Below are 18,289 nucleotides of genomic sequence, written 5' to 3'. Positions count from 1 at the left end.
CAGGTGTGTGTTTTAAAGAAAAAGGACCCAAGAGGGAAAAAGTTTCCAAGGCATGAATGAATTAAGAGTGGCAGATGCTACTGAGATAGAAAGATGAGGACGGAGAAAATAGCACTCACTCTGACAGTATTCTTTCCAACTGGATTTGGTAAATAAGAGTGAAGAGGTACCTCGAGTGAGCAGTGGGAGAAGTCATACTGGAAGGGATAAGCAGTGATTGACATAAGAAAGTAAAATAAATTCAGGTTCATCCAGACACCCCCCTAATCTTGCCTTGACCCAGAAACATTGTGGTCACAGGGCTTTCAGCTTCCCACCCCCATAAGTAAGCTTCCTAATGATGATATCTTGGTCTTGCCAGGCATTTAGGGGGCCTTACTCTGTGGCCCTCCAGACAGTGATTTGAATGATTAAGTAAAGCTCTTTTTAGGTAAGTGTTCTAGTCCAGTCTAAAATCAGCTTGTTGGTCTTTTTGGCACTGTCATTGTCCAGTCCAGCACATTCTTGGCTCCTTGCCACATCTCTGGCCTCAATGTGGGAGGCAAAGGCAGTGAGCATTTCCAGAGTGGTGAGATGGGTGCAGCACATAATGAGGCGATGTCCACACAGCATCTCTGAACAGCATGTCCACACAGGGCTCGAAGTCGTTATGCTGCATGTCCACAATAGCTGAGCAGTTGAGATTGGTGGAGTGGACCTTCTCATTACTCATCATCTAGAGGAAGGTCCTCATCAACTCTACTTCTCAAAGGGGTAGAATTGAACCTGAACCTGCTTGACAGACAAGAGCCCAAGCCTAACCAAGGTGGCTGCCATGGTGACCTTCGCCCCGAAAGCCATTTCCATTAATTTAAAGATTATAGGTATATAGGAACTATAATAACAGGGTTAAAATTAAAATTTGCTCTGTGTGGTGGGTCACACTTGTAATCCCAATACTTTGGGAGGCTAAGCTGGGACAATCACTTGAGCCCAGAAGTTTGAGACTAGCCTGGGCAACATAATGAGATCCCGGCCTCTACCAAAAAAAAAAAAAAATGGTAGGAAAGAGCACCAGTAAAAAGTCTCCTCCTGCCCCTGTCTTCCACCCACCCAGTTTCCCTGACAAGTAGCCAATATTACCAATTCCTCTTGTATCTTTTCTAATTATATGCATATACAAACACACTTTTCACTTAATAATATCTCTAACCTGTCCACATTCCATCTACCATTATTTTCATTCAGGACCTTTTTTTATGCTTGAATTATTTTTAACAACATTTTTAATTATCTCTCTGCCTCAGGCCTCTCTTTCCTTTATACATCCTTCCTGGTTTATCATAAATTCTTCACAGCTATAACGTATTATGAAATTTTGAGCAGTGTGTAAAATTTATCTTTGGTACAACTGTACATACAGATTGTTAAGGCAGTGTCAGTAAAATGGAACATTGATCGAACTCTGTTGAGTGTAGATCATGGTATAACATACTGTTTAAACAACAAAACACCATAATGGCAGACTGTAGCAAAGGAAGGTGGTAAGAGAACTTTGCTTTGTGGATTCTTTGTTTTACATCTGGATAACATTTAAGTGCTTATTTTGTGCTAACTATGTATTAACCATGTATTTATCTCACAACATCCTTATAGGGCAGATACTTATGCCTATTTTACAGTAGAGTAAACTGAGGCACAGGCACATTTGAGGTTAAAATATATGACCCAAGTGTCCAGAACTAATAAATGGCAGAGTGGATACAATGCCGTTGTCTGCTCTCAGAGCCTATGCTCTTACCCATTTTGATTCCTTTAAGTAGATAGTAAGATAGTAAGCAGTTTTGATGAAATAATGACATAGTCCTAAACAGCAACCAAGTTAATCATGTAGTAACCTGGATGCCTTTATAGACACTGAAACATTGGTGTTCTGTGGTCCTGACTGCATTATAATTGTTGCTGAATGACCAGGTGCGGTGGTTCACACTTGTAATCCCAGCACTTTGGGAGGCCGAGGCAGGCGGATTACTTGAACCCAGGAGTTCAAGACCAGCCTGAGCAACATAGTGAAACCCCATCTCTACAGAAAATACAAAAATTAGCCCAGCATAGTGGCACACGCCTGTAGTCCCAGTTACTTGGGAGAATCACTTGAACCTGAGAGTAGGAGGTTGCAGTGAGCCGAGATCATGCCATTGCACTCCAGCCTGGCCTGGGCGACAGTGCGAGACTCTGTCTCAAAAAAAAAAAAAAAAAAAGAAGGGCCAGGCATAGTGGTTCACGCCTCTAATCCCAGCACTTTGGGAGGCTGAGGCAGGCGGATCACCTGAGGCTAGGAGTTCGAGACCAGCCTGACCAACATGGAGAAACCTCGTTTCTACTAAAAATACAAAATTAGCTGGGCGTGATGGCACATACCTGTAATCCCAGCTACTCAGTAGGCTGAGGCAGGAGAATAGCTTGAACCCAGGAGGCGGAGGTTGCAGTGAGCCAAGATTGCACCATTGCACTCCAGCCTGGGCAACAAGAGTGAAACTCCGTCTCAAAAAAAAAAAGTTGCTTAGTGCTCTTTGAGCTTAAGTATGCCGTGAAATATTCAGTTATTTATGCTGTGTTATTAAACACGTGTTGAAAAACATGGCTCTAGAAATTTAAAGATCATTAAAGTCCCCGTAACAAGGCCAAGGAGAAACTTTACAGTATGACAGTATCTTAGAACATCCTTGCCTATGGTAGAATCTGTGTTTCCTTCAAAAACAGATTTCTGAGTTCCATCCTAGGTATATTGAATCAGAATTTTTTAGAACCAGTTGTCAGGAATTATTTATAATAAGCCTCCCAATAATTATTGGAATACTTGAGAACCATTATCTTAGCGAACTTGCTGTGGTTCAAATCTTAGTCCTCTGTTTATTTAGCTCAGAAGCTTGATTGATCAGGATACTAAACCCAAGTCTCTCTCAGGGATAAACTCATTTTAGCTAGGCTTATGAAACTAATGTATAAAACTGGAATAACAATTTAATACATATAGAAGGAATTAAGTTCTTTTTTTCAGATAGGTCAGGAACATGGGAAATCAAGTTAGAATGTTTTAATGGAGCATAGAATTAGAACAAAGGAAGTTAACTAAATAGTCAAAGTATTGATGGCATTTTGTTTCATAATAGGCATATGTACCCAACACCAAAACCAAGTCAGGTCTTTGTATAACAGCATTGGACATTTTTCCTCTAGATAGGTTCATTTGTTGTCACATTACTAGCAGGGGAGTTTTGCAGGACTGGTTATGTGTCAAAAATTTGCATACTGCAGCTTCTACAGTCTGCCCTCCCTTAGTTAATGACACTTCCATTCTTTAGTTGCTCAGGTCAAAAACGTTAGTGTTATCTTTGACTACTATTTCTCTCACAATCCACATGTAGTCCACTGGCAAATCCTGTAGTCTCTGTCTTTAAAATAAACCCAGAATTTGACTATTTCTTACCACACCCTTATTCTAACCACTCTGGAAGAAGCTATTGTGACCTCTAGATTATTAAAATACAATTTTTTATGGTTTCCCTGCTTCTGCTGTTGCTCCTCCCCAGCAGTCTGTCCTCGATGAAGCATCCAGAGTGATCTGGTTAAAGTGTAGGTCAGAACATGTCACTTTTCTGCTCAAAGCCCTCCAGTGGCTTCCCATCTTCTTCTAAGTCCCTATATTCTGGGATGTTACCTCTGCCATTTATCTCTGACTTTATCTCCTGCATGTTCTTCTGGTCTTTGTTCCAATCACATATTTTCACTGAAGAATCTTTGCATTTGTTCTTTTCTCTGGAGTTCTCTTCCTTCTGTATCCTTCACTTCAGATACTTAACCAGAAGTCACCTCCTTAGTGAAGCTTTCTCTGGTTATTCTATCCGGTTCCAAATCCTAAGATTTCTTGTCCCTTTTCTTTGCCTTGTTTTTTCTCCTTAGCATTTATCACTTGCCAGCTCGTATTTTACTTAATCTTCTCTGTTGTCTTTACCCACTAGAATGTAAACTCCACGAGGACAGTATGCTGGTGAGTCACCATTGCCTAAAACATAGTGGGTCTTCTGATATTTGTTGAATGCATGAATCTTGCTTGGATAGCATCTGTCTTGATTTCATTGTTAACTCTCATAGGGCAGTCTGATTTCCAAGTTTTGTGAGGCCATATTGAGGACACCAGTACTTCTGTATTACTGATAGATTTTTATTAATGGAGCTTTTTCCTCAGAAAGCTTTAGCAAGTGACCATTGCCTATGACATACAGAATGAAACCAGATTTGGTATTACCATCATTACTGCTATCTGACTTACCTTACTTCATCCTTCTCTTTTATTATCTCCAAATCCTCTGTCTACCAAACAAGAGAGTGTTTTCCCACTACCCTTTTTGTTCTTCTTATTTCCTCACTCATAGTGCCCTCCCTTTCCTCCCTTCCACCCTATCTAAAGTACTTTGCAGAGCCCAGCTTCTCCCTTTCTCTGTAGTTGTCCTTCACCAACCCAGCTCAATATTCAACTCCGTACTTTTAAGTTCTGTGCCTTATGTTATCTGTACTACTGCTTTGGCAGTTTTGTTGCTTTGAATTATAGTTGTTTTTAATTTTTTTATTTTATTTTTGGGACAGGGTCTCACTCTGTCACCAAGACTGGAGTTCAGTGGTGGGATCTTGGCTTACTGCAACCTCTGCCTCCGGGGCTCAAGTGATCCTCCCACCTCAGCCTTCCTACTGAGTAGCTGGGACTGCAGGCACAAAACTAATTTTTAAATTTTTTTTGTAGAAACAGTCTCACTATATTGCCCAGACTGGTCTCAAACTCCTGGGATTACAGGCATGAGCCACTGCACTCGGCACTCGGCCCTGGCAATTATTTTATTTTTAATTTTTTAATTTTTTATTTGTGTTTATTTTTATTTTTTTAGAGACAGAGTCTCACTCTTTCGCCCAGGCTGGAGTGCAGTGGCGCCATATCGGCTCACTGCAACTTCCGTCTCCCGGGTTCAAGCGATTCTCCTGTCTCAGCCTCCTGAGTAGCTGGGATTAGAGGCGCCTGCCACCGCACCTGCCTAATTTTTTGTATTTTTACTAGAGACGGGGTTTCACCATCTTGGCCAGGCTGATCTTGAACTCCTGACCTCGTGATCCACCCGCCTTGGCCTCCCAAAGTGCTGGGATTATAGACGTGAGCCACCACGCCCAGCCGGATTTTTTATTTTGTGAGATGAGACATCATTGTGTGCCCACGCTGGTCTTAAACCCCTGGGCTCAAGTGATCCTCCTGCCTTGACCTCCCAAAGTGCTGGGATTACAGGCATGAGCTCCCTGTGCCCAGCCTGAATTATAGTTATTTTTAAATGCTGGCACATCTTTACTGAAGGCTATTATTTGTATAAATTGTTTTGTTAACAGTGGTAAAGTATACAGAGATTGGAAAGCTAAGGTGCTTACTGTATGTTATATTCGTCTTATGTTGTTTGTATCTGCCAGGATGAATTGTACTTTATATTAGCTTAAGGTAGTGGCTGTCAACCCTGACAGCACGTTAGAATCACCTGAGGAGGCTTTTAAACTGATGCCCAAGCCCTACCCCAGACTATTACATCAGAATTTCTGCAGGTGGAACCCATATGTCAATATAGTTAAATCTTCCCAGGTGATTCTAATGTGTAGCCAAGGTCCAGAACCACTGATTTGAGGCAAAAGATTGAACTTGTTGGCTTACTTCTTTGACAGTCCTACTCTTTGTCTTTGTCTTTAGTATTCACCTCAGTGCCTGAGACCAAATGAATTGTTTTGTGGTTTGTTTTGAGTGAATGAACAAATTGTTAAACACAAAGAGCTGAACTTTTTAAAAGACAACGTAACTCAGAATTCACTGATGTCTAGGTATTTGCTTAGGGAAGAAAATTAAGTATCTGCTGTATGGGAGTCTGTCTCATGTTACCTCATGGGTTCTTAAAACGGTCCTAGATATGAGTAGGTTTTATAATCACAAATGAAGAGACTAAGACCCAAGCAATTTAGCGGTAAAGCTGGCATGTGAAACTGTATCTGACTCCCAGTGATTTTGAGGGAAAAAAAATTGGTAAAAAGATATACTTTAAGTTAGAATGCCGTAACATGCTAGATACATACCAGACCTTAAAGGCAAAACCGTTCTTGTTTCCCAGCGTTGCTTTTTCCATCTAGCATGGGTTCTCACTGCCAAACTTTACCGTTTCGAACTTGACATCTACATCATTGCTCGCTAACACGTGAATCTCAGGGTACTTGGTGTGGTCATTTTTCCCTAATTTATTTTATTTATTCTTGGGCAACCTCCAGACCAGAATAGTTTCAAAGAGGCTTTTTCCTAATTTTTTAACCTTATGGGTATTTTTTTTTTAAGCACATTTAAGCTCCTAAACAAGTTGCTTATGGGATGTTTTCACTCATTTTAATTTTTTTTCTGTATGTTGTAAATGTTAGGCTTAAATATGTTATTTTTAAACACTACTAAGTGGTATGAAATACAATGACTCCTAGTTAAAGTAAAAATTATTCTAGTGCGTGTTAAAACAGTAGACTATTCAAAATTGTTATGGCCAGGTGTGGTGGCTCATGCCCGTAATCCCAGCACTTTGGGAAGTCAAGGCGGGCGGATCATCTGAGATCAGGAGTTCAAGACCAGCCTGGCCAACATGGTGAAACCCCATCTCTATTGAAAATACAAAAATTAGCAGGGCGTGGTGGTGGGCGCCTGTAATGATCCCAGCTATTTGGGAGGCTGAGGCAGGAGAATTGCTTGAACCCAGGAGGTGGAGGGTGCAGTGTGCTGACATCACGCCACTGCACTCCATCCTGGGTGACAGAGCAAGACTCCATCTCAAAAACAAACCAAAGAAAAGACTATTACAATAGGGGAGAAAAATCAGGCTCAACTCCTAATACAGTAAAGACAGCTGGGTATTTACATATAGCCAATAAGCAGAGTTGGGGAGAAAATTACTAAGAGGAGACCGTGAGGGTAGGGGGATTCATGCTGAAGGCAGTTCAAAGACTTACACATCAAAAGTAGGGAATGAAGAACTTGATCAGATATCAAGGGTGGGCAGATTCTTGCTAAAACTGGGCTAGGCAGGCCAAAGACAGGGGGATGTGGGGCAGGAAGGCGGGGTGGGGTGTCAAATCCTAGTTCAAAAGAGGCCTTAGAGAGAAGCCTAAAGTTTGCCACTCCATGTGTGTGTGAGATGTACATAATTGCTTTAGTAAATAGTCAAGTGTTTAAGACATACCAGAAAAGCAGTTATTCCCTAGAGTTTGTAGAATGTTTTAAAGTGAAATTGCTCTACTTAAAACTAACTTGCCTGACTTCCCTACCTACTTGTGTCTAATAAAACTCATAATTGGCTACTAATAGAGAAAACAATTTCTAAAGACTATTAAAACGACTTTTGAAAGAGTGAATGTGAAGCAAATTATTTGGAAATGCCAGCATCTATTTTTTATAATGTTGATCCTGATTTAAGACATATCTTTATGCTTTCAAGTCTTATCTCTTGCTGATAATGATAAAATAAACTATATACATCTACAATTTTATTTCTGAGTACATTCTGTGTATCTCCAGGTCTAAACTGGGAAAATAATATGTAGCTTATTTGGAATTTTAAGAAACACAGATAACAGTAACTTTTATTTAGTGAAACCAGTACTGTATACATTATTACTAACTGTGGTCACCATGCAGTGCAGTAGAGCACTAGAACTTATTCTTCCAGTCTCACTGTAACTTTATACGCTCTAATTGCTATCTTTGATGTCTTTCCTTTCTCCTTCCCTGACCCCTCAGCCTCTGGTAACCACCATTCTATTCTCTGTTTCTCTGAAATAGGCTTTTTTAGATTCCGCATATCTTATAGTGAGATCTTACAGTATTCATCTTTCCATGTCTGGCTTATTTCACTTAGCATATATCTTTCAGGTCCATTCTTGTTGTTGCAAAAGATGGAATTTCCTTCTTTTTAAAAGCTGTATAGTATTCCATTGTGTGTATATAACACATTATCCATTCATCTGTTGAGTTGATTGATACTTAGGTTACTTTCGTATCTTGATTATTGTGAACACTGCTGAAATGAACATGGGGGTGCAGATATCTCTCTGACATACCAATTTCAGTTCCTTTGGCTATCTATCCAGAAGTGAATTTCTGAATCATATGGTAATTTTAGTATATTGCAGAATTTCCATGCTATTAGTATTTTCCAAAATGGCTGTACTAATTTACATTCCCACCAACAGAAGGGTTCCTTTTTCTCCTTATCGTGGCCCAAGACTTGTTATCATTTGTCTTTTTGATAATAGCCATTCTGACAGGCATGAGGTGATATCTCATTGTGGTTTTAATTTTCATTTCCCTGATTAGAGATGTTGAACATTTTTTCATATATCTCTTGCCGATTTGTATCTCTTTGAGAAATGTCTGTTCAGGCCATTTGCCCATTTTAAAATTGGGTTATTTGTTTTCTTGCTATTGAGTTGTTTTGAGTTCCTTATGTATTTTCGGTATTAGCCCTTTATCAGATGTATAGTTTGCAAATATTTCCTCCCAGTCACTTAGTTGTGTCCTCATACTGTTAATTTTCTCCTTTGCCATACGGAAGCCTTTTAGTTTGATGCAACATCTGAAATATCTTCAAATGGGAAAGACTCCATTAGGAAATAGCATTGAATTCTGTGCAAGCAGAACTTACTAGGATAAGAATAACGTCCTGTATCTGTCTCTTTCAGGAAAAATAAATGCAACTATTTATTCTTGAATACTTTTGGAATGGGTTAGAGTAAAAATAAGTAAAATAAATATTTACAGAGGCACAGTTTACTACTATTATACTTTCTTTAAGTATACCCTATTTGGAAAACTTTAAAAACTTTGAAATATGTGTTATTACTTTAAAGGGAAATTGAAACAGATATTTTCATAAAGCTTTTTTGGTCAATAAAAAGTTGCTACTGTTTGTAGTTATTGGTGGGGATTATTATGATGGTAATGATAGAGAATATAAAGTGGCTAGGACCCAAAGGATTTCTAGAAAAAGGATTATTTTCTTTGAAGTAGTAATTTGATAGTAATTTGAAGGGTTTGCTCAGTTTATAATTTAAAGTAACAGTTATCCTGCTGTGACCAGTTAAGATAACAGTAGCTGACATTTATTGAGCCTCTCCTGTTATATTTTAAGTATTCTGCTAAAGATTTGACCATGTATTATCTCATTTAATCTTCACAACAATTTTTTTAAATTTAATATTGGGTTGGTTGGTTTCTGGTGAAAACCAGAAAACCTGCTACAAAAATTCTAAAACAGCTGTAACAATTCACAACAATTTTTAAGGAGTACATACTGTCCCACTTTAGGGAGAGGATGTGGTTCAAAGAGATTTTTAAGTGACTGAAATTCAAAACTGGGTCTGCCCAATCCAGAGCCTGTGTCTTTCCATTTTGCCATAGTACCTCATAATAATCTTTAAAACTGAGAACATTTCCTTCACATCTTTTTATTCAAAAGGGATTTTGTAAACATTTACTCATTGCCTGCTACATGTAATTTAATTTGCTAGACCCTGTAATGTATAGAAGAGGAAAGCAAGGCAGTTTCCCTCCCAAAAAAACTTGAGTCTTTGGAGGCAGACTAGTATCTATAGAACTAATTATCAATAGCAGTTATATTTTAGATGCTACGATAAGCATTCAAATACACTTTGAACACTTTTTACGGTTGGGTTGGAAGAACCCAACCTTAAAAAGATGGGAAGGATTTAGACAGGCCAAGATAGGGAGAAAGGCACAACTTTCAAGGAGAGTATGAGTCAAGGCCAAGAGGTGAAGTCTTTAATACATTCAGTAGACTAATGAAGGAGGTAAAGATTTTTATTGACCAGGGAGACATGCTGGCAGAGATTTGGCTCCTAAAGTATACAAAACTGGGGTGGTATAAACTGACCAGGCCTTTGCTGATAAGTGGAATGTGGATATTTTCTAGCAAAAGAATTCTCCCTTTTCTGTCTAGAATTATCCACCGGTGCCCACAAAGAGTTGCAGTTGTTAAATATTTAACTTAAAGTTCTTTTGTACGTGTTTGTCAAGGATTTTTTTTTTTTTTTTTTTGAGACAGAGTAGCTGGGATTACAATGCCCAGCTAATTTTTGCATTTTTAGCAGAGTCAGGGTTTCCCCCTGTTGGCCAGGCTGGTCTTAAACTCCTGACCTGCCTCGGCCTCCAAAAGTGCTGGGATTATAGGTGTGAGCCACCATGCCCAGCCCAAGGAAATAATTTTAAAAGCTAGTGATGGCTGGGCTTAGTGGCTCACGCCTGTAATCCCAGCACTTTGGGAGGCCGAGGCAGGCAGATCATGAGGTCAGGAGTTCGAGACCAGCTCGGTCAACATGGTGAAACCCTGTCGCTACTAAAAATACAAAAATTAGCCAGGCGTGGTGGCAGGCGCCTGTAATCCCAGCTACTCAGGAGGCTGGGGCAGGAGAATAGCTTGAACCCGGGAGGCGGAGGTTGCAGTGAGCTGAGATTGCGCCACTGCACTCCAGCCTTGGTGACAGAGCAAGTAACTCTTTCTAGAAAAAAATAAAAAATAAAAGCTAGTTATGAATAGGTGCAATGTTGATGAAATGTGTGGGGTCTGTTATTAAAAGATTATCTAATAAGCTAGTTTTATAAATTCCTTAGGACATTTTCTGAAGATTCTTGCTAAAATATAGTATATAAAAATCTAAGAAAATTAAGCCATTTCTAGGGAAAATGAAACTTAGGACTTTTCAGTGCGACTGATTTTTAAACTTTTAGTACAGATACTAGTAATGTGAAAATGAAATTTTGAATCTTGCAACGATTGGTTTATTATTATTTCCCCCTTTTAGAGGTAAGAGAATAAGACGAATGGGAAGAAATTGAAATTTAGGAAATCTTACCTTTTGTTGGTTATATATTTTAAATCCTCCCTTTTTAGGTTAGAAACAAAATATAATTAATTTTATGCTAGTAATTTTATTGTAATATTTAAATATGTGAAAGAGGGAATTATGTAAAAGCCTCGGATATTCTCCCTTTAAAATATTCGAAGAGTTACACCCTTTACTGTAGATACTATCTGACGAATACAGTGTGTAGTGAAACTATTACTTTATGAAATAGGGACAGTTTTTTAAAGGCTTTTTTTTAAGCAGCAGTTCAGTTTTTGTTCAACTAAAACCTTCATATTAGTGATTCTCAAGTTAGGGGAGCTGACATACCTCCCCTTTATGGGAGATAATTGCCTTCTTTCTTTCCCTCTCCCACCCTTGAGAATGATTGACTAAATGACTGTTAATGAAAATGTCATCCCTCATCTGTATTGTAGCAAAGATATTTTTTCAATCACTAACTGCTTAGTCATTTCCCTCTCCCCTTTTGCTCTATTAATTTCATCTTAGCTTTGACCCAGTTTTGAAGTTGGATAAAATGTTAACTTTTAAACTTATTATTTATCATTTTATCTATTCCTCTCAACTTTGTGACAACTGCATCTTTCACAAGCATAGCTTTGACTCAATTCTTGGTTAAAACAGTCCAAAAGGACAAAGCCAAATTCATGTGACACACTAAAGGTAATCCTCCAGACTTTTACTTCTTTTTAATACTGCATGATATAGTTGAATGTCCAAGTTACAATTCCAGCTCCACCCATTTATTATAAGCATGCAATCTTAGACAAGGCACTTACACTCCCTGAACCTATTTCTTGATTTATAAATGGGGATAATAGTCTCTCCCCTGCCTTCCTTAACAAGCTGTTTTAAAGATCAATAAAAGAAACAGCTTATGTAAGAGTTTTATAAACAATAAAATAGTATTCGTTCATTCACATTCCTAGCATGTTCTAGGTCTCAGTCCTGGGTATACTGCACTGAACAAACATAACAAGTTCTTTTGTTCTATGTCAGGGGTTGACAGACTATGGCCAGTGGGCCAAATCCAGTCCACTATCTGTTTTTGTTTTGTTTTGTTTTGTTGTTTGTTGAGACAGGCTCTTGCTCTATTGCCCAGGCTGGAGTGCAGTGGCACAATCATAGCTCACTGCAGCCTTGACCCCCCAGGCTCAAGTGATCCTCCTGCCTCAACCTCCTGAGTAGCTTGGACTACAGGCATGTGCCACCATGCCCGGCTAAATTGTTTTGTTATTTTTAATAGAGATAAGATCTTACTATGTTGCCTAGGGTGGGTCTCGAATTCCTGAGCTCAAGCGATCCTCCAGCTTTGGCCTCCTAAAGTGTTGGGATTACAGGTGTGAGCTGCTGTTTTGGGCCCACTGCTTGTTTTTATAGGATCTATAAACTAATGCTTTTAGAATGGTTGAAAACAAAGAATAATCATATTTCATGATGTGAAAATTACATGAAATACAAATTTCAGAGTACAAAATAAAGTTTTATTGGAACACAATCATGCTTAACAGTTGGGACAGAAACTGTGTGACTCCCAAAGCCCATCTGCCCTTTACATTAGCAGTTTATTGACTCTTGCCCTATGATCTTGGACTTCTTTGGGGGACGTTGGACAGTAAACATGTAAGTATATGTTCAGTGGTGGCAAATTCCTTGAAGAAAAATAAAGCAGTAAAGGGGCTAGAATTGTGAAGGTTGGAAGGGTACAACAGCTAATTTATATATGGGAGTTAGGGAAGGGTAGTTTATTTGGCAGGTAACACTTGAACAGAGACTGAATAAAGATTGGAGTGAATCATCCAAGAGAGCATTTCTGGCCAAAGGAAGCAGAAATATGCCTTGAGGCATGAGTGTAGCTGTAAGTCTAGGAGCTAAGTGTTATGAGTGGAGGAATTAGGGAAGGAGGAGCCATGGAACAGACTTTACATTTATTTATTTATTTATTTATTTATTTATTTATTTATTTATTTTTTGAGACAGAGTCTCCTCTTTCGCCAAGGCTGGAGTGTAGTGGCGCCGTGTTGGCTCACTGCAACCTCCATCTCCTGGGTTCAAGCAGTTCTCCTGCCTCAGCCTCCCGAGTAGCTGGGATTACAGGTGCCCACCACTGCACCCGGCTAGTGTTTATATTTTTAGTAGAGACAGGGTTTCACCATGTTGGCCAGGCTGGTCTCAAACTCCTGACCTCAGGTGATCCACCCACCTCGGCCTTCCAAAGTGCTGGGATTACAGGCGTGAGCTACCTACCGCACGCAGCCCAGACTTCAGATTTTATAGTGAGTATGTAAATATATCAGGCCGGGCACAGATTTTTCACAAATAGACCAAAAAAAAAAAGGTTGATTATTAAAAGTAGGATTACTGATTTTTTAAATAAGAGATTGATACCAACAGTTGAAAAGTACAGAAATATGATTAAGTGTACATGCCAAGGAAAATATAGATAGAAATCTATATTGTAACGGTTAGTCCTATGTAGCATAATTTTCATGAGTTGAGCAGGATTTCTTCCTGATTAGAATCTCTCTTTTTATTGTTTTTGCTCAGTTAATATATGGAGCCTTATGGAGCATTTCCTCTCCACCGGTTTTCATCCCAGAAAAAAGAATATACTATCTGTAATTACCCTGTCAAGGCAGAGTTCTAAAACTTTATGTACCTAAGAATATTCTAACATGTATTTTTGTGGCATGAATTCCTGATGCCTGTTTCCAGGTAGTCCACATACCAACTTTTTTTTTCCAAGTCTTAAAAAATTTGTAGGATTTGTAGCTAAAAGAAATTTTGCAGATCTTCTAATATGACTCTATGAGGAGTTAGATTATAATGAGAAAACTCAGGACCGAAAACAGTTAGTAATGTTTCTAGAATCACAAATCTAGTTAGCTAATGGACCAATAGAGACAGTTATTGGAACCCAAATTTTCCATTCTACCTTGCTCCATCAATCACTAGGCCTTTCTTGACTAACAGTTTCATCACAGAGCAGCTTTTCTTTGTCCTTTTCAGAATAAGAGTGAACTTACAGTAAGATTATTTGTATAAACCCAGGAATGCTAAAGTTGTAAAGTATTTCTGTTTTATTTTCTTTTTTGAGACAGAGTCTCACTCTGTCGCCCAAGCTGGAGTGCAATGGCGGGATCTCGGCTCACTGCGAGCTCCGCCTCCTGGGTTCAAGAGATTCTCCTGCCTCAACCTCTCAAGTAGCTGGGATTACAGGTGTGTGCCACCATGCCCGGCTAAGTTTTGTATTTTTAGTAGAGACAGGGTTTCACCTTGTTGGCCAGGTTGGTCTCGAACTCCTGACCTCAAACGATCCACCTGCCTCAGCCTCCCAAAGTGCTGGGTTTACAGGCATGAACTACCACACCCAACCCAAATTTCTGTTTTTTTTCTAATTCTCTTCTCACTCCCAGTGTTTTTTTTGTATTTTTTTTTTTTTTTTTTTTTTGAGACAGAGTCTCCCACAGTTGCCCAGGTTGGAGTGCAATGGTGCAATCTTGGTTCACTGCAACCTCCACCTTCTGGGTTGAGGTGATTCTCCTGCCTCAGCTTCCCAAGTAGCTGGGATTACAGGCACCCACCACCACACCCAGCTAATTCTTGTATTTTTGGTAGAGATGGGGTTTCGCCATGTTGGCCAGACTGGTCTTGAACTCCTGACCTCAAGTGATCCGCCCACCTCAGCCTCCCAAAGTGCTAGGATTACAGTCGTGAGCCACCACACCTGGCCCCAGCTTTATTTTCAAGAGACTCTTGAAAGTATTTTTTTTTCTGCTGAAGAATAGTTTGAATTTGATGGGGTCATCAATAAACTTAAAATTGTTTGAAGGAAATAAAGAAGTCAACAGAGGATATCTATCTAGAAATAAGGCTCAGTTTATTGTTAGATATACCATGTTCTTTGCCCTACCTTAGGGAGTTGAATCATCTTCATACTCATTATTACATCAAATATTAGGGAATTTTCATCCTTTCTCTCGTAGTATGTTAGAACTATACTGAGAGACCCATTTGTGGTGAGTCCTATTTCTTATCATTACTAGCATTATTACTATGTATAGATACTGCCAAATATGTATATATTGGTATTGCCAAATGCCAAATAGATAGGAGCTATTCTGGAGGATCTTACATCAGTTTAAGAATCAAGAAGGAAAGGATCCAGAACAGTCTTAGAGTAGATTAACTGGAGAATTGCTCTCTGGCTAGTTGGACCACTTAGCTCCTCTCTTCTCTCCTCTTTGGGCTAAGCTGAAGACAAAAACAGCATTTGTCCTCAGAATATAGCACTGAGTATGAGCACTGGGACCATAGATGCAGAGTGGTGTCCCACATACCCTATGGACTTTAGGCTCACTCAGAGGATAAACTGCTCACATACCCTGATGAGCAGAAGCAAATCTACTCTTTCCCTCCCCTATAGTCACTAGAGACAAGCTACCAGCAAACAATAGGCAAACTAAATTAAAGTCAGAGTACCATTTATGGAAAACCAATACCATGAAAGGGAAGAATCAAATTCAATGAGGAGAGGATCTAAATTTTTAGGAAACAATCAATAGAACAAGACTTTAAAATGGGTAGTTATACTGGGCACAGTGGCTCACACCTGTAATCTCAATGCTTTGGGAGGCTGAGGTGGGAGGATCACTTGAGGCCAGGAGTTTGAGACCAGCCTGGGCAACATAGTGAGACCCTCTCTCTGCAGAAAATTAAAATTTTTAAAAAATTAGCCAGGCATGGTGAGGCACACCTGTAGTCTTAGCTACTTGAGAGCTTGAGGCAGGAGGATCACTTGAGCCCAGGAGTTCGAGGTTACACTGAACTATGATCACACTGCTGCACTCTAGCCTGAGCAACCAAGTGAGACCCTGTCTCTGAGAAAAAACTACAAAAATTAAATAAGTAGTTAATGTCCTCATAGAGATGATTGTATACACACTAAAAGAAATTGCTTTGCTCTACATAACTTGCCAGTGCAAAAAAAAAAAGACAAAAGGAATTACCAAAAATCTTGGAAATTAAAAATTGAACAGTCAAAATAATTGTTATGCTGGGCTTGGTGACGAGTGCCTGTAGTCCCAGCTACTCAGGAGGCTGATGCAGAAAGATTCCTGAGGTCGGGAGTTGGAGGCTACAGTAAGCTATGATCACACCACTGTACTCCAGCCTGGGCAACATAGCGAGACCCTGTCTCTTAAAAAAAAATGGAGCAGGAAAATGGGCACAGATGAAGAGCATATTAATGGATTGGAGTTGATCATTTTCCCCAGACAAAGCATAAAATGACAAAAAGGATAAAATATAGAGGAAAACAATGAGATAAGCGGATTAGAACCTAACATTTTACCATCCATTTATAATAGTATATCCAGAAAGGGAGAATGGCAACAGGGGGCAGAGGACAGAGGCTAGGTTGAATAACAGAAGAAATATTTTCCATGGCATTCCTTATGCTCTCTAATACAGTGGTGAATAGTAGAGGTGATAGGAGTCATCTTTGCCTTGTATTTAAAGTTGATGACTTAGGGCAGGCACGGTGGCTCACACCTATAATCCCAACACTTTGGGAGGCCAAGGTCAGAGGATCACTTGAACCTAGGAGTTTGAGACCAGCCTGGGCATGGCGAGACCTGTCTTTACAAAAGTAAAAATTACAAAATTAGGTGTGGTGGCACATGCCTGTGGCCCCAGCTACTCAGGAGGCTGCAGCAGGAAGATCACTTGAGCCCAGGTGGTTGAGGCTGTAGTAAGCCTTGATCATGCCACTGCACTCCAGCCTGGACAACAGCCAAGACCCTATCTCAAAATAAATTAATTAATAAAGTTAGTGACATTGCTTATGTTTCATTATTAAGGTTGTTGTAGAATTTTGGTAGGTAGCCCTTTTTTAAGTTAAAGGCGTTTATTTTATATCTACTAAAAACGAATAGTTTTGGTTTTTTATGATATTGGAGTAGGTGTTAATTTTTTTTTTTTTCCAGCATGAGTTGAGATGATCACATGGTTTTGGTCTTTTAATTTGTAAGTTACAGTAACTTATTATATTGAACCATCCTTGTATTGGGAGAATTGGTATAGTACTTAATTTGCTAATATTTAGTTTTGCTTAAATGTTCATAATCAAGATCATAGCTTTCTCTTTTCGTGAATGTAATGTATTTGGTCAAAAACTATTATCCTGTTTTTGAAAGACAAATTCAGATTTGTCCAAACACATATATTCCCAAATCAGAATGTACCTATATTGATAATAACAGCTTTGGGGTGCTTTATGAAAAGAAAATTTGAAGGCTCCTAAACAGTAAATGTTTAAACAGGACATTTTTTTCAAGGGATGTGATGAAAATTTTGTAATTTGTTAATTACTTCTCCTTTTATATGTTACTCTTCATAATTCTCCTAAGTGAAAATTTCGTTTCTCTTTAGGTACGCATAGCTGCTAAATTCATCACTCATGCACCCCCAGGGGAATTTAATGAAGTATTCAATGGTGAGTAAAGATTAGTATTTTAATCCCTCCTTAATTACCATTATTTATTAAGTACTTGCTATCTGTTTTAATTCTTATGACTTGTTGTAGCTATAGCTAAGTAAATCAAGATTCAAAGAAATTAAAATAACTTGTCCAAGGTCCCCCAGTTAGTAAATGTCAAAGCAAGAATTCAAACCCAGGTCTGAGTGAAAATAAAGCTCCTAACCCATAAATTAGGATGCCTATCTCATGTGAGAAAAGATTTAAGGCAGATTAGTATCAATAAATATAGCAACAATATTAAATTATTTTCATAGTTTTATTTTTATCATTATGGATCATAGCTTAATTTTCTTCATTGCTTTCACTTAGGAAGTCACATGATATGGAACACTTTTTTGGGCCACTGGGGCTGAACTGACTATATCTGGGGAGCTTATTAAATATGCAGATTCAGCTTTATCTTCCCCTCAAAATTCACATTCATTAGATCTGAGGTGGAACTGGTTAATCTATTTCATCAAGTTCTTTACCAGGTGATTCTGAATTGCAGCAGGTTGGGGAACCACAATTAAATACATTTACAACTTTCCATACTATCTGCTGTCTTAATACATTTTACAAGATGGAAAATGTGATGGAGCATCATAAACTTCATGGTGAAATAAATAATCATAATCCCATTTTAAGTTATTAAGTTTGTCTTAAAGATGCCTTAAGTAAAATAATAATTGTTGTGCATCTTGGTTCAGTTTAGCAAACATTTATTTTGAGATTCTAATTTTATATTAGAAAGTTAGCTACTCGAGAGGAACTGTATGATATTCCTCTGTACCT

The 18,289-nt window shown here is 38.8% G+C and overlaps 1 protein-coding gene and 1 non-coding gene across 2 annotated transcripts in view; one reads left to right on the top strand and one right to left on the bottom strand.

Annotated features, from left to right (window-relative positions):
* CAPZA1 (capping actin protein of muscle Z-line subunit alpha 1) overlaps positions 1–18,289 on the top strand; it is a 47,961-nt gene that overhangs the window by 6,183 nt on the left and 23,489 nt on the right. Inside the window, exon 2 of the mRNA XM_012500513.2 lies at positions 17,407–17,470. Coding sequence (XP_012355967.2) covers positions 17,407–17,470 — 64 coding nt within the window. The remainder of the gene's footprint in view (positions 1–17,406; positions 17,471–18,289) is intronic.
* On the bottom strand, positions 9,294–9,358 carry LOC115837753. Its single transcript, XR_004032806.1, has one exon. It is a non-coding gene; the product is annotated as a U7 small nuclear RNA (small nuclear RNA).

The sequence above is a fragment of the Nomascus leucogenys genome, chromosome 12 (genome assembly GCF_006542625.1).
Source record: "Nomascus leucogenys isolate Asia chromosome 12, Asia_NLE_v1, whole genome shotgun sequence".
Classification (NCBI taxonomy): Eukaryota; Metazoa; Chordata; class Mammalia; order Primates; family Hylobatidae; genus Nomascus; species Nomascus leucogenys.
This window is presented reverse-complemented; position numbering and strand designations above follow the sequence as displayed.